The sequence below is a fragment of the Orbicella franksi genome, chromosome 1, assembly GCF_964199315.1.
Source record: "Orbicella franksi chromosome 1, jaOrbFran1.1, whole genome shotgun sequence".
NCBI classification, from domain to species: domain Eukaryota; kingdom Metazoa; phylum Cnidaria; class Anthozoa; order Scleractinia; family Merulinidae; genus Orbicella; species Orbicella franksi.
Window position 1 is genome coordinate 40683238 of NC_138145.1, and position 17475 is coordinate 40700712.

Genomic DNA, 17475 nt, shown 5'->3' on the forward strand with positions numbered 1-17475 from the left:
CGTTAAGTAAACTGTTTACAGTCGATCTACTTTTTCAACGCAAATAAAGAACCTGGGAGAATTTGTAACCGTAATCACGAACTACTTTTAACTCATGTGATTAAAGACTATTCAAAACCAGTTACAGTCAATGACACTAGTGTGATTGAAACGCGATTGGCAAGCTGTTTTGAAATCTCCTATTCTTTAACTCATTAGTGTCTCCAAAGACTTCCGAAAGGTAAATTAATTTCTCCAGTCACGGAGTAACTGTGAATTGCGTTTTTTCATCCCGCATCCCGTCCCTCATTTTCAAAGTTATCCCGCACTTCCTGATTGAAATGAGTACACGCATCACAGGCTAAGATATTTTTATCCCAAATCCCGCATTGCACATCCCGCCTGGATTGTCAGCCTATCTCGCCTTCCACCAAACATATGTTGCACACCCCAGAAACTTTGAAATACATTTTCCATGCTTGACGTATTAGAATAATCAGTGTTTCATTGAAATATCGAGAACCCCTCAAGCGATTTCCATTGTTTTACTTTCCAAAGCAGGTTCCGCCGTGATAAGTACAGCTCTAGCTAACTTTGTATCGTCTGGTTTCTATTTTAAAGAGATGTAGAAATAATATACAGCTTTATTATGATACTGAGCCACGACATTTAGACAATCACAAAGTTATGATTAATTGCAAGCTCCATCGTTTGCTTTTACATAGCAAAGTTTTTGGCTCTGTCAGACTGTTGTACAAAGTACATTATAAAGTGAAAACTGAAGAAAAGTTAATTTACGGTCTTCCATATTTTACAACAGATCGATGGCAAAAGTAGCTCTCATTAGCTGTCTTATTTCTCTTCAGAGCAAGTCAGTCTGTCTATGACAGGAACCGGCGTAGAATTAAAATTTTATTTGTTAGCAAACACAGAGTTTAATAGTAAACTAGAGTGGGTTTAAGACCAAGAAGCTTCAATAGAGCAAACAAAGATGCCAAGATTTATGTTGGAAGCTCCAGGACTATGAACAATCTTTCCACTGTGTATTAATTAGATAACAGAACGTTTCTGTTACTAAATCTATAAGACAGAGCTGAGTTAAGAGCTATTGTGTTTTATGCAAGGCTAAGCTCAAGAGCGATCGAAAACATACAACAAAGAACTTTGTCTCCCTTGATAACCATTTCGGTGATTATTAGCTATTGTCAAAGACTCAGTATGCTCTTAACGCTATTGGACTTTGCCGTCAGTGTTTAGCAAGTAATAGTAATACAAAAGAAAAAACAAAAGAAAATGTAACTTACTTTCGAATATTTTTACTTTATCGGTTTGCACAACGTTTAAAACTTATTTCAGTATTAATTTGTTTTGACTTCCTACTGGACCTCTATTGTCTTGCAGGGAAACTCCCTCAGTGTTGTTTCAGTTTTTGTCACTTTTGGTTTCATTTTCATCAGAAGACTGAGAAACTGAACGCGGTAAGTTTATAAACTGTAAGCTGTCTGGGACTGATACCGTTGGGTGCACATATGCCAAGTAGAGCTGATTTTTAATACTTTAAATTTACACTGAGAGAGGTTTGTCTGAATTGCGCGACTGCTTTTCCTTTTGTTTTCAAAACAGCTATTAGTAGGTCACGCGAATAATTGTTTGGAAGCATCGTTTGAGCAGTAATAATTTGCTTAACTTTTCCTTCTCTTCTACCTTTCAGAGGAAAAGGTCTTGTCATTGGCGCTTATCCATTTTGGTTTCATTCTGTTTGACTCATCAAATCCTGTGAGTATACATCAATATTTTAATAGCTTTGTTATTAATAGTAGACTGAAATCACTAAGTAAACTGTTTACAGTCGATCTTCTTTTTGAACGCAAAGAAAGAACCTGGGAGAATTTGTCACCGTAACGTCGACTGAAATGGCTAACTACTTTTAACTCTCACGTCATGCAGTTAAAAGATTAAGCAAAACCAGTTGTCGTTAACAACGCTTGTGTGACCGAAACGCGATTGGCAAACTCTTTTAAAAACTCCCTTTCTTTAACTCATCAGTGTTTCCAAACAATCTTGAACATGAGGTAAATTATTTTCTTCGGTTACTGAGTAACCGTAATCTGCTGTTTTCTTTTTTTGTTTGTTTTTTTTATCTCACATCCCGTTCTTTAATATCAAATTTATCTCGCACTTCCTGGTTGAAAAGAACATAAGCTGCTCAGGCCAAGATATCTTCATCCCAAAACCTGCATCCCGCATTCCACATCCCGCTGGATTTTCAGCTCATCATGCATCCCGCCAAGCTTATGTTTTGACACTCCAGAAACTCCGAATACATCTTTTATGCATGACGTATTATGATAATGAGTGTTTTCTTGAACATCTAGAAACCCTCAAGTAATTTTCGTGTTTTCACTTTCCAAAGCAAGTTCCGCCGTGGTAAGTACAGCTCTAGCTAACTTTGAATATTCTAGTTTCTATCTTAACCAGTTAGAATAATATATATGCACAGCTCAATTATGATAGCCACGACATTCAGGCAACCACTAAGTGAGGATTAATCGCAAACTCAATCGTTTCTTGTAAGAACGGGAACGTTTTTGGCTCTGCGAACTGATATTACTACCATGAGAAGTCTGCAAAGTAAACTATGAAATGATAACTCATAGATAATAAATGTGAAGAATTACAACAGACCTATGGCAAAAGCCATGCTTATTGACTTGTCTTATTTGTCTCCAGACAAGGCGGCCAGTTTCTCTGATAGGAAGGCGAGGAATGTAAATTCTACTCTATTCGACGCATTTTTAGTGGAGGGGAATAGTTTTGCAGCCCGACAAGCTTTAAAACACCAAACAAAGATGCCAAGATTTATGTTGGAAGGTCCACGACTCTAAATATTCTTTCGTTTTACCATCATACACTATGCATAAGTCACATAACGGAACCGTCTCAGTAGAGTTACATAGCCTATGAAACAGAAATAATTATCTATTGTGTTTTATGCATAATTGAGGCCAAAATGAGGGGAAAAAAACATACAACGAAGAACTTTGTCGGGCTTCATAAATAACTATGGTCAACAACGCAATATGGTTTGACAGGCATTGGCCTGTACTGTCAGTCTTTAACAATAAAGCGGAGATAGCAAAAAATGTTACATACTTTTGAAGAAGTGATTGAACTCGATTGTTTTGCACAACGTTTGAAACTTTTTCAATTCTAATTTGCATTTGCTTTTGTTTTTCAAATTCTATCACTTTTGATTCAATTTCGTCCGAGGATCGAGAGACTGAACACGGCAAGGTTATAAACTGTTAGCTGTTGGTGACTGATACCGTGTCATCCACAAATAAGATGTATATGTAAGCGATGTTCAATATTTATAATATACACTGGAAGAGATTTGCATCAATGAATATTGCGTGACTGTTTGTTTTCCGTTTTTGAGCGCTGTCTGCAAGTCACGCGAATGATAAGGTCACATGAATAATTGACTGCAAGAACCGTTGGTAGAAAAATCAATCTGCTTAACTTTTCCCTGTTAATTATGTTGACAGGGAAATTTCCCGTTATCAACCCATATTGGTTTTTGTTTTCATTCTGGCGACACAGTAAAAGTGTTGAGTGCAAATCAGTGTTAACTTTGTTACTCGGGCTTCTGTAGGAAGGCCCGAGTCATAAAATGCAAGCGTTTTGGTCGCCACAATGGGGGTCATGGAAACTGGGCACGAGAAAGGCGACATTGCTCGCTCTTCGTGACAGAACGCGGTGTTTTGCGAAGAACGTTTTGGTGAGAATCGCGCCTTATACGTTCATCTCGCACAAAAAGATGTCGATTGTTTTCGGAAAGGGTCGGTCCACTAATTGTATTGCTCGAAAGCCAGCCAGGTAAGCCAAGTTCACGCTCGAAACGTTCTCGTGAGATAACAACTGAGCCGATTGCGGTATGAGTTCAAACTACGAAAACACTGACAAAAAATTGGCAGTCAATGACTGCATGTGGCTACTGCTGTTATTGTTTAGAACATTGCAGTAAAAATCATATTGCAAGAAAACGAGCTAAATATGAAAACGTTTTTGGACTGGTAGCTCATCAAAAACATGCGATTTGTTTCTTGCAAATTAAGTGCAATGTAATTTGCGCCTTGCCTTAGGAGTGTTGTTTTCGCGAAGGAGTTTACCTATTCGCTCTTCAAAGGAGATAAGACTCTTGAAAAGGGTTAAAGATCGCAACACGGCAAAGATGTTCAGCTGCACAATTCACTCGGATCGCCACGACTAGTAAATGAACTTCGTAAAATTTCTCCTAGCATGTACAATGTAATCGCCATAAGTTGTAACTATAAAGACCTGGGAAATTCTTTGCAAACAAGTTCTCCGTAAATGCGTAGACAGCTGTGATTCATTCTTAAACGAAAATGGTTTAAGCTCACAACTTGCGATTGGATTAGGATACTCAACGAAGCCACTTGAATAGCAAATATCTAAGCGAAACTGTTGAGCTAAAATACCCTGCTTCCATTGTGTCCAATACGCGTCTTAAATTCGTAAAGTACGATTTGATACTGCGGTACGAAGTCCGAGTCAACGCTCGTAGAGCGTCTAGTTATTCATATTTGATTGAAATTATCTCACAAACTGTTAAGAATCGCTTTACTTTATCAACGGAAAGAAAGAACCCTGAAAAGTTTTTGCGAATTCGATGATCGAAAAAACAGGGAACATTGATCAGTCCAATCATCACCATCATTTCAGCAGAGTAGAACAAAACTGGAAATAGTCACACATCAGACATATCCTTTTTGACATATATTGGACTAATTAACCTTTAAATGCGAGACTGTGCTCGATTTTGCTCAGTGTATAGCGCTTTAACTGATCTGACTTAATCTACTCGGACACTTTGAAATGGATTCACGAGTGTGCTAGAGAAAACTAAGTTGACTTTCTGGCTACCTTTGCTACTGATGATGTTTAAATTTTGATATTGGCCTTAATTTGGTTTTTATTGTTGGTTTGCGTTTGTTCAGTGCTGTTTCTTCTTTGTCCCTTCTTTTGGAATGGCTGTAGCGTTGCAATCTAATTACCCTTTTAGTTCCCTAAATTTGGTGAGCATCTTGCTTGTATGATTAAAGCGCTCATTGCCATCAGTCTAGTCTCAATGTAATTTAGATACGAAACCAGGCGTCATGTGTCGTTAAGCGTCTTGTCTCGTCCTTGCTCAGGTAATGCGACTCCAGAACAGAACAGCTCTGACTGCTCTGAGAGATAGGCAGGTGAAGTTCTAATTGCGTCTTGAGTGCGCGCAAAAGCGCCAAAAGTGCAAATTTTTCTCAAGACTTTTGTCCATGATTTTAGCAAGAGTACGTTCAACAGAATATTATTACTCTAATTAAGTAAAAAGCTTGATTTGTGTTATCTTTATTAGGGTACATAGAGGAGAACGCCATGAACAACATATACGGCGTTTTGGAAGCCATCTTTATTGGCTTGGTTGTTGCTACTTTCCTTCTCAACACTGGTCGTGCTCTAAAAGGCATTGAGGTCTGCAAGGAATGTTTGATCTTCCTATATGATAAAGTGCTAAAAACGAAAGGAGAAGTTTTCAATTTACTTCATATGGGTATCCATATAACAATCTTCAGGGCGTACTGTCTTATCCCTGATCATACAAAAGCACTAATCTACGGCAGAAAACTTCTTGACATTTTCCGCGAGGGTGGTCAAAAAGATAAAGAAGGGAATCTTACTGTAAAACTGGCCGACATATATCGACAGCAGTATAAATACCTAGAAGCAAGAGAACTTTGTGAGAAAGCGATTAATATCTCGAGAGAAATTGGAGACAGAAAGACAGAAGCATACATTGATGAAAAGGTTGGAATTATATCTTATTACCTCGGTGACTACGACAAAGCTAAAGAGTATCTTAAGAAAGCCCTTGCCATCAGATTACAACTTGGTGACAAAAAGAGAGGGGCAAAAGTTTACGCTAACTTAGGAACTGTGTTCGCATCTCTTGGTGAATATGACAAAGCTAAAGAATATCTTGAGAAAGCACTTGCCATCAAAATACAAATTGGTGACAAACAGGGAGAAGCAGCAGATCACGGAAACTTAGGAACCGTGTTCACATCTCTTGGTGAGTATGACAAGGCTAAAGAATATCTTGAGAAAGCACTTGTTATCACAATACAAATTGGCGACAAAGAAGGAGAAGCAGCAGATTACGGAAACTTAGGAACTGTGTTCACATCTCTTGGTGAATGTGACAAGGCTAAAGGATATCTTGAGAAAGCACTTGCCATCAGAATACAAATTGGTGACAAACAGGGAGAAGCAGCAGATTACGGAAACTTAGGAACTGTGTTCACATCTCTTGGTGAATATGACAAAGCTAAAGAATATCTTGAGAAAGCACTTGCCATCAGAATACAAATTGGTGACAAACAGGGAGAAGCCAGCTCGTACGGAAACTTAGGAGCTGTGTTTACATATCTTGGTGAATATGACAAGGCTAAAGAATATCTTGAGAAAGCACTTGCCATCAGAATACAAATTGGTGACAAACAGGGAGAAGCCAGCTCGTACGGAAACTTAGGAACTGTGTTTACATATTTTGGTGAATATGAAAAGGCTAGAGAATTTCTTGAGAAAGCACTTGTTATCAGAATACAAATTGGCGACAAACAAGGAGAAGCAACAGATTACGGAAACTTAGGAACTGTGTTCACATCTCTTGGTGAATGTGACAAGGCTAAAGGATATCTTGAGAAAGCACTTGCTATTAGAATACAAATTGGTGACAAACAGGGAGAAGCAGCAGATTACGGAAACTTAGGAACTGTGTTTGGATCTCTTGATGAATATGAGAAGGCTAAAGAATGTCTTGAGAAAGCACTTGCCATCAGAATACAAATTGGTGACAAACAGGGAGAAGCCAGCTCGTACGGAAACTTAGGAGCTGTGTTTACATCTCTTGGTGAATATGACAAGGCTAAAGAATATCTTGAGAAAGCACTTGCCATCAGAATACAAAGTGGTGACAAAAGGGGAGAAGCCAGCTCGTACGGAAACTTAGGAGCTGTGTTTACATCTCTTGGTGAATATGACAAGGCTAAAGAATATCTTGAGAAAGCACTTGCCATCAGAATACAAATTGGTGACAAACAGGGAGAAGCCAGCTCGTACGGAAACTTAGGAACTGTGTTTACATCTCTTGGTGAATATGACAAGGCTAAAGAATATCTTGAGAAAGCACTTGCCATCAGAATACAAAGTGGTGACAAAAGGGGAGAAGCCAGCTCGTACGGAAACTTAGGAGCTGTGTTTACATCTCTTGGTGAATATGACAAGGCTAAAGAATATCTTGAGAAAGCACTTGCCATCAGAATACAAATTGGTGACAAACAGGGAGAAGCCAGCTCGTACGGAAACTTAGGAACTGTGTTTACATCTCTTGGTGAATATGACAAGGCTAAAGAATATCTTGAGAAAGCACTTGCCATCAGAATACAAAGTGGTGACAAAAGGGGAGAAGCCAGCTCGTACGGAAACTTAGGAACTGTGTTCACATTACTTGATGAATATGACAAGGCTAAAGAATATCTTGAGAAAGCACTTGCCATCAGAATACAAATTGGTGACAAACAGGTAGATGCAGCAGATTACGGAAACTTAGGAACTGTGTTCACATCTCTTCATGAATATGACAAGACTAAAGTATATCTTGAGAAAGCACTTGCCATCAGAATACAAATTGGTGACAAACAGGAAGAAGCAGCAGATTACGGAAACTTAGGAACTGTGTTTACATATCTTGGTGAATATGACAAGGCTAAAGAATATCTTGAGAAAGCACTTGCCATTAGAATACAAATTGGTGACAAACAGGGAGAAGGCAGCTCGTACGGAAACTTAGGAGAGGTATTTACCTTTCTTGGTGAATATATCATGGCTGAATATTATATTCAGAAGGCACTGTCAATTACTCGAGACATTAAGGACTTAGACAAAGAGTTTAAAAGTCTTTGTCTTCTTACAGTGGTGAAGTTATCCCAATACAAGATCCAGGAAGCGTTTGACTGTCTGTTTCTGAGTATGAATAAAAGCGAATGTTTACGAAGATTTTTAGGGGACAACGACGATTTTAAGGTATTGTCTTCAGACGTTCGCGAGTTTCCCTATCGGAATCTTAGTGCATTTCTTTGTTTTTGGGGAAATCCGAACCATGCCCTTTATGTTTTAGAGCTAGCACGGGCTAGAGCGTTAGCAGACTTGATGGCATCTCAGTACTCCGTTGAAAGCCACATCTCAGCTGATCCGCAATCGTGGATTGGGATCGAAAATATTATGAACAAAGAAAGCAACTCTTCTTGTCTGTACATTTCATATTATGATCATTTTCTGTTTTTCTGGGTTCTCAAGACAAGTGGAATCATTCATTTCCGAACAATAACAGTAGATGAGAAACTAGCTGGTGCCGAACTAGTTGACAAGTTAGATGATTTCTTCGCTAAAAGTTTTCGAAGCTTTGGTATTGTACCCGAGGAAAATTGTGAAGATCGATCTTTAAATGACGTTCAGAGCAGCGCAGCATTGAGACTTATAGAGGAAGAGGAGGAAGAAGAAAGTGGAAACTCCGGATCGAGCGTTTCTTTGTACTACAGAATGTTAATCATTCCGGTAGCAGATCTACTTGAGGGGCCCGAGCTCATTGTTGTTCCTGATCGCTACTTAAACCAAGTTCCATTTCCAGCGTTAGCGGATGAAGGCGGCAGGTATTTATCAGAGAAATTCAGAATCCACATCGTTCCTTCTTTGACGACTCTAAAGCTCATTCAGGACAGTCCGGCAGACTATCATAGTCAGACTGGTGCTCTGATAGTGGGGGATCCAGCTGTCGGTAGGGTGCGTTACAAAGGAATGGAAATGCTCTTTTCTAGGTTACCCGGTGCAGCAAGCGAAGCAGTCATGATTGGACGACTGCTAGGTGTTAAACCCTTGTTAGCAGAGAAGGCAACTAAGCAGGCGGTACTTGACAGGTTCCATTCAGTGAGTCTGATACATTTTGCAGCCCATGGTAATGCCGAAAGAGGAGAAATTGCACTTTCTCCGGTACGCCCTTCTAACAGGATTCCAGATGAAGTAGATTACCTTTTGAGGATGTCTGACATTGCAAAAGTTCAACTGCGAGCTAAACTGGTGGTACTAAGCTGCTGTCATAGTGCGTGTGGGCAGATTAGAGCCGAAGGAGTCGTTGGGATCGCTCGAGCGTTCTTAGGATCCGGTGCACGGTCCGTTTTGGTGGCTCTATGGGCCATAAGTGACAAAGCAACAGAGCAGCTGATGCGTCATTTTTACGAGCATCTTGTTCGTGGTGAGAGTGCCAGTGAATCTCTTCACCAGAACATGAAGTGGATGAGAGGTAACAGCTTTGATAAAGTTGACGACTGGGCACCATTTATGCTAATTGGAGATAACGTGACATTTGACTTTGGAATATAAGAGTAAGTTTCCTTTAAGAGGTACTATGAAGAAAATCGTTCCTATTTAAGCCATTTTGAAACATCGACAAGTAGTCTGTACGAAAAGAAAAACTCTGTTTACTATTTTCAATTATGTCTTATCGTTCCAGAGATATTCCAGTTTTTAAAATATGCAGATTAGTTAAGCGATGACGTCATAAACTCGACCGGTTATTGATCAAAGATGATGATCAAAGATGTGTTAGCCAATTTGAATCAGAAATGTTTAATTCTTGGCAGTAGGATTCTACTAGAGATATTCCACTTTATGCATTTTACCATGGCAACATATTAGGTTCCAGACCTTCCGGATATTAAGAGTGTGTCCATAAGAAAACCAGGCAGAGCCAGGCAGAACCAGGCAGAACCAAGCAGGAAGTGATACAGCTCAAATCACCGATTTCGCTCAAACGTGGCGCAAGTGATAGGTTTGGTGATTAAATGATCATGGCAAAACATTAGGTCAAAATATTTTTCCTTTCAAGTTAGGGATACCCCTAAAAAAATGGCCGTTTGTCACTAATTTATGTATATTTGAGTAGCGGTCTTTGATTTAGTATTTCTACAACAAGAAAAGCCATGTGAAAATCAAATCCTCTGGATCATGTTCTACTATTATCAGTCTCAGAGCACAGATATTCATTTGAACTAGACAATTTCATTTCTCTCCGTGGCTCCATCCTAAGGAAGGCGCATATTTCGTAGTGTTGTGAATAGGCATTAATTGATGGCAAATATCTGCACTGGGCAACAGCAAATACACATTGTTATAACATGGATAGTGAGAGCAATCACTAAAGTTCTCAAAAAAGTCATGAAGTGTTTGGGGACTTCAATATTTTTTCTGTGCTGGCATACTGTCTACATGGTACTTTACGATTTTTGGCCATTTTATGAACATCCACTAAAACACAAAAGCCTTTTTTCTGTCTTAACCAAACTCGAAATTAACAAGAAAAACCTACCTAAGTGTTTTCTTATCAATTTCCAGTATAAATTCGGCGAAGAGAAGTACTTGAGACATTTTTTTCATATATTTTCTAAGCTACACTTTGTGGCATTCTCACGATATCGAAAAAACGCGACAGAAGAAGATTCAACGCATAAATTCCTTCAACGTATTCATGATTGGAAAAGTCCCAACGTTTCGGCTAAAACTTCAGTCTTCATCAGGGGAAAGTGACAAGGAATTTGTAAAAAGGCACGTTCTTATACTATGCAAATCGGCAAATCGGAGCTAATTATGTTCTGTCCCTTAGGGCTAAATTTAAGAATTCGTGCGGCAAATGCATGCCATCATCACGGTTTAGCGGATTCCTGCAAATGTTAATTTCCCATGCTTCTAAAATACGTCTGTTGGCGCAACAGACGTAAACCAGAGTAACGTTTTTCAATCATGAATCAACCACCTGGTTACAGGACCATTTTTAAATCCTTCAACTTATGTTTTCAGGCGTAAAATAGAATGGAAAAAGAAATAGCTACTACATACATGTCACTTAGACGCGATTTTGTGCTCTCGTTGATTCTTGGATTGCGAAATGTCCAGTTTTGTGTCATCTTTTTGTTGCTTCGACCCGAGGTTTAAAGAGAACATCCATTGCCATCCCGCTTTCACCATCAGAGATATCAACATTTGTCGAAACAGCTACTCAAAAGGCCGTTTAAAAACCAGGAAGAGCCATTACTGCTGTAAGTGTTATAGCATACAGATTTCTCTCAAAGTCCACTACAAAATATTCCGCCGTCTTTGACGATATTAAACGGTACAATGTGTATCACTATACATGACGTATCTACCAAATTAATAGCAAATAACCGCTGACTTTTCAACGTCTAAGATGGCGGAGTGTTTATTCTGCGAGCAGTTGGTTTCTCCTACGCCGAACGATAAGAGAAACAACTGCGAGCATCCGTTCTTTCCTTTGAGTTAACCGCCGTCCAACGCCATGGACGAGTATATTAACTTTGAACTGGTAAAAGTAGTTTAAAAGCTGGCTTAGGCTCGCACACATGCGCTCACCAACATAACTGCTGCGTTTAAGCAAGCCCGCCGTGCAGCGATCAAAGTCCAAGTTCACTGTGAAAATCTGGGTTACGATGTTGAAAGACGTTTCATAATTCTTCGAGACTGTGCTGTACATCGCTGGAAGTTCTTCCTCTATTGCTTTGAGTGTGCTTCTGTTTTTACTTTTGGTGACGTCCAGTCGCTTGAAGGAGCTTTACAAACCTACCCTTGGTCGTATTACCCCAGTTAAACTCGTATTGTTTCGAATTGTTGTTTGGAGTGTTGTGTTCAACGAGCTCAGTAATCCCGCACGAGAGAGGGCAAAAAAGCCTTAAATTTAGGCGTTATATTTCGACCACACTGGATAATACTTCGACAAAGGTCTGAATTGCTTTTTTGTCAGCGCTTTTGTCAAGAAGTTTGCATTCTTTTGTACAAACACTTCCAGCAAAAAATTGACAAATGTAACTGATGCACGTGGAGACGACACGTGGAGCGTGGCTAACTCGCGCATGCTCGATGGAAAAGCAGACGGTTGCTCGCAATGGTTTCCCTCTCGTTTGGCGTAGGAGAAACCAGCTGCTCGCAGGGTACGGAGTGTTTTGAGATGGATTTTAAAAGCAATCTGTATGTTAAAACAGCAGTAATCGCTGTCCCTGGATTTTAAACCGCCTTTTGAGTAGCTGTTTCGACAAATGTTGATATCCCTGATGATGAAAGCGTGATGGAAATGGATGTTCTCTTTAAACCTCGGGTTGAAGCAACGAAAAGATGACACAAAACTGGACATTTCGCAGTCCAAGAATCAACGAGGGCACAAAATCGCGTCTAAGTGACATGTATGTAGTTGTTATTTCTTGTTTCCAGCCTAGTTTACGCCTGAAAACATAAGTTGAAGGAATTTATGCGTTGAATCATCTTTTGTCGCGTTTTTTCCATCTCGTGGGAATGCCACAAAATGTACCTCTTAAAATATATGACAGCAATGTCTCAAATGCTTCTTTTCGCCGATTTTATACCGGAAATTGATAGGAAAATACTTAGGTAGATATTTCTTCTTGATATCGAGTTAAGTTAAGACGGAAAAATGGCTTTGGTGTTTTAGTAGATGTTCATAAAATGACCAAAAATCGTAAAGTCCTATGTAGACAGTATGCCACCACAGAAAAAATATTAAGGTCCCCAAACATTTTATGACTTTTTTTTGAGAACTTTAGTGATTGCTCTCACTATCCATGTTATAACAATGTGTATTTGCTGTTGCCCAGTGCAGATATTTGCTATCAATTAAAGGCTATTCACAACACTACAAAATATGCACCTTACTTTAAATGGTGCCACGGAGAGAAATCAAATTGTCCAGTTCAAGTGAATATCTGTGCTTTGAGACTGATAGAGGCAGAATATGCTCCAGAGAGTTGCATTTTCACATGGTCTTTTACGTAGTAGAAATACTAAATCAAAGACAGCTAATTAAATATCCATAATTTAGTGACAAAGGGCCATTTGTGTAGAGGGTCCTCCTAACTTGAAGGGAATAAAATATTTTGACGTAAGTTTTTGTCATAATCATTTACTCACCAAACCCAACATTTCTGCCAAGTTTGAGCGAAATCTGTGGTTTGAGCTGTGTCGCCTACTACCTCGTTTTCTCATGGACACACTCTTAAAGACTTTTCTGGCCATCTGTAGCGTTCTATATTGATATTTGCCAATGATACCTGATCTGCATGATCCAGCAAGCACATAAATACGTTAGGTCGATTTCATGGCCCTGTTTAATGCTTTTTTGAGCTGAAAATCATTAAAATACTAAAATCAGGTTTGAGAGGACTTGGAAGAGTTGGTTGCTTTGGGAACCAAAATTTTTATAGCCGTAGGTGTGTTGCTTGTAGGAATAATAGCCTACCAAGTTTCAATGGTTTCTGCTTCAAATTGACCGAGATAGTTCTATTTATATACTTGATGTAGTATTTAAGTGCATGACGTCATCAGCCCCCTCATTTGCATATTATACGCAATTTTCAAACTTAAACATCTCCGGAAAGCAATGCAGATATTTGCAAACGGTCAACGGAGTTTTTAATTTCTCGTAGAATTCTATTTTGATTAGAGAGTGTGCAGTATTAGTGTTTTAGCGTAATCTAGATGATGTTCTACTTAACATATAGTGTCGTTAAAAGTGATTCATTGGCATTTTTTGGTTATATCTTTGAGCTATAAAAACGCACAAAAGCTCACAAAACTGCTGGAGGCGCACTCTGAATGCCTATGAAATTTTTTGCGAAATTTTTCTAGCACTGAGGCAGACACTTGGGTATGCTAAAAATCTATAGAGAGCTACCACTAATAACACATCACGTTATTTTGCTAAAGCTCGTCAAATGGGTACTCCTCTCGAGCAAAACAAAAATCTGCTTTCTTAAAGAAAGAAAAGATTTCATACCTTGGTTATATTGAGAATACTTTTGACCTGTTTTCTATGAAGGAGTTAATCGTTTTATTTAGCGAGCATATCTCAGTCGGGGATAAAGTGATTCTTTATGTTTCTACTTTTGCAGGCTTGCTTTGCACCAGCGTCATACCCAGAGTCTGACATTGAAATTCAAGATGGCGCCCAACTGTTCCCTGGATACAGACACAGTTTGAATCAAATGGACGATTTAATTTTTGCAAGGAGTAACTCCGTGACAAGACTGGTTAATGAGAAACGAAAGTAGTAGTAAATGATCAGTGAGTAGTCAGTAGTCAGTAGCAAGTACTCAAGATATAGTTCTCCTCAGGGGAGTTACCCCTCCCCCTCCTATCCTGTACCGCTTAGGTCAAAAACTCAGGCCCCCCAGATCTCGAGTTTGCTCATGCTCTTTAAGTCCCAATGTATCCCTGGTAGAGGCGGTGTCTACAAACTCCCTGCCTTCAAAGCAACTTGTTCTCTACCCGGGGTCATCCAAGATTTCTCATGTAAACGGGTCGCTGCTATTTAGAAACTACTAAACAATTTTTTTCCATGTACAAAGGCTTCAAGTTTATCCAGGACAATCTGTTTATGATTTACGCGGCAGAAGCATGGCAATAGAAGCTAGAGTGAGCTTAAAATAAACTATCGTTGATTATAATTATCGCAAACTTCTTCGCGACGGTTGATCATGTAAATGACAGTTGATGATAGTTAGGGAAACCAATTATTTTTCTCGAAGTATCATTGACTAAGATGCACCGTGCGACCAGAGCACAGAGCTTTGACTTCATTTTTTAGTGTTTAAGTAGCTTCAAGTGCAAGTTCAGGTTCTCACAATTGTTTCAATTAAAATAATTTGTCGTATTAAATAACAAACAAACAGAAGTCTGTAGTGGCCAAGGAAGCGGACGCTTTCGAGTTGGCAACCAAACCAGTGAAATCGGTTAAGTAGTAAGTTAGTCGAGTAGGTGATAAGGAATAACTTAATAAATAATACGTAACTACATAGAGGTGTAAATAAAGTAATTAATGCGAGTGTTTAAACTATTCATGTCTCGCTAGCAAGTACGGGCATTGTACAGAGGTCCTTTAAACTGATTAAAAGACGTGCATTTAACATCAATTGATTTTTTTTTCTAGAGTTACGGGGCATTTTCTCTTTTTAGTGTTGTTCTTTAATTTTGGCTTTTACCGACGCTCAAATCAGAAAAGTTCAGGGCGATGAAAGAGACTTTCACCAAAGCGAAAGTAAGACGTTGATAAGTTTCAATTATAACTTGATGTTTTAGGACTCGAAACCAGATGACAAATAACTAGTTCACTTCTTCAGAGGCTCTGGAAGAGATCATAGAAAGGAGGGCGCGTCATGCACCGCGCGCCTTCCATTTATCTCTACCCAGGCTTCCAAAGCGCGCTTCGAGGTAAATACATCAGTAACCTCTGAGAAGAAGAAACATTGACTGGTGTATTTTTTCTAGTCCCGTATTTAACTTCTTGGCCGCGCTTGTAAATAGCCAACTGGTGTGCCTCCTGTCAGTTTGGATTCCCCATGTTACTTCATTAACAATTACTGAGTTTAGGCAATTCTTTGAAAAGCCATTACATGTTGCAGCACTTCTTACTTCTATTTTTCCGGTCAATTCATCGAATCACAAAGCAAGGATTAACTGTTTGGTTCTATGATGTTGTGGTTTTGTCACGATAGAAATTAGGAAGAATGTCATCTATCAAATCATGCAAACTACATTTACTATCATTCCATGCATTTTTTCTTCCTTCTCATTGGCCGAAAGCCCACCACGTGACCTGCAAATAACTGCCTACAAATAATGGTCTGCTCATGCGTAATACCGTCTAAATTTGTTTTACTGCAAATAATATTCTACTCATGGGTAATTGTAACCACGCGCTCGGGTGAAAAACTGGCAGATCGCTTCCGCGAGCTACCAGAGGTTGACTTGAATATAAAAACAAGCTTGGCGATCGAATAACAGAACAATAATGTAGGCCAATTCCGAATTACCTTTAGCCTCTTTTTTAAAGCGAGTCTTGGTGTCCATCTTTTCTTATGAACATGAGATTTCGTTCATATGCAAAGTAAATCCATTTTCATATGAATGGTCGTGCACCAGGCTTAGCTTTGATGGAGGTCGAGGCTGAAGGCAACTCGGAAATTGCCTATCACTGAACTCGGTCATCGCAAATCATGATCCATCAAATGTTTTCGCTGTCACACAATTATATTGCTCCAAATGCAACACGTGACTGAATATTCCCCACCTAAAACTGGGGAAAAACCGAGTAATATACCCAAATTTTTAAAACCGTGCGTATTGCGAGAAATGTTTGAAGGATAATAAACACCACAGCCTCCATTTGGCTTCGGCAGATAATTGATCTGCTCGCCACTGACAAATCACGATATTTTGCTCAACCTCGTCCGACAATTGTTAATTATGTAGTGACTGAAACAAATGAAAATCTCTCGGGTCTTACGGAATATGGTAATGAAGAGTTGCGCAGCGCCAACCATTATCGATTTTCTTACGTTACCTTATTTGTCTTTAGAGCATTTTTCTCTTTCTATGTCAAAGGATTTTGTGTCAGGGAATCCACAAACAAAATAAAAAAGTTCTTGAAAGCTATTCGACCGCTTTCTTCTCCTTATTTAGCAAAGAATGAAGATACGAAAGGATGCCACACCTTAGTATTATATAGGGAGTCACACAAATACCGTTTCGCAGAGGGAGGAGTATTTCCCCGTTTTACAACCCCCAGCTTTGAAGCTGGGGGTTGAAAAACGGGGAAATGCTGAGTTCCTCTTTGAAACAGTATTTGTGTGACTCCCTATATACTACTTACAACAAAGGGGAGGGGAACAATTGTAAAAAACGAGCCCGCTGTTATACCGCCCGAGCCGTGATGCCTCGAGCAACAAACAAGTGTGCGTGGCTGATGCGGGGCCGGAAAGAAAGCTGCGAACTTTCCGAGGCCATTCAAAACCTCCCTCCAGAGCTTCGTGAGATAATTTACAAGAAGTATCTCGCCACAAAAATGAGAGAAAAAAAGGCAATGGGTTGGGATGAGGTACATGACGAGATTGAAGAGGCACCCATCTGCGAAAAACGATCAAGAATTGTGAAGGTCATGTTTTGCCGTAAATGCAACTCCTTTGGCCTAAAAGGACTCTGTTACGAGTGTTATAAAAATGGAGAAAAACACTATCTCGGCTACCCCGTGTATGACTAGAACGAATACGCCGAAATCTTTCAGAAATTTTACTGAGCGGCGACGATATAACCTACGTTCAAAGCAAAAGTTTTGTTTTGAAATCTGCGAGTTGCGTGCCATTTTTTCTCAGAAGACTGGAACCAAATATTCCCCAGGCCCTTAGACGAGCAGTACAGAAAAAACATGGAGGACAACCCAAGATTTTTTTGTTTGGGCCGGAAAAAACGAACCAGAAGAGAATTTACAAAAAAAATACGCTCAGTCAACGCGCTGTAAATACT

The 17475-nt window shown here is 39.4% G+C and overlaps 1 protein-coding gene across 1 annotated transcript; it reads left to right on the plus strand.

The window, feature by feature from the left end:
* The first annotated feature begins 1691 nt into the window (after positions 1 to 1691).
* On the plus strand, positions 1692 to 14842 carry LOC145481061 (uncharacterized). The gene is made up of 3 exons (XM_081459453.1): positions 1692 to 1755; positions 5399 to 9479; positions 14067 to 14842. Exon 2 carries the CDS (start codon positions 5419 to 5421, stop codon positions 9475 to 9477), a length of 4059 nt encoding a protein of 1352 aa, XP_081315579.1. The 5' UTR covers positions 1692 to 1755; positions 5399 to 5418; the 3' UTR covers positions 9478 to 9479; positions 14067 to 14842.
* Positions 14843 to 17475: the final 2633 nt, after the last annotated feature.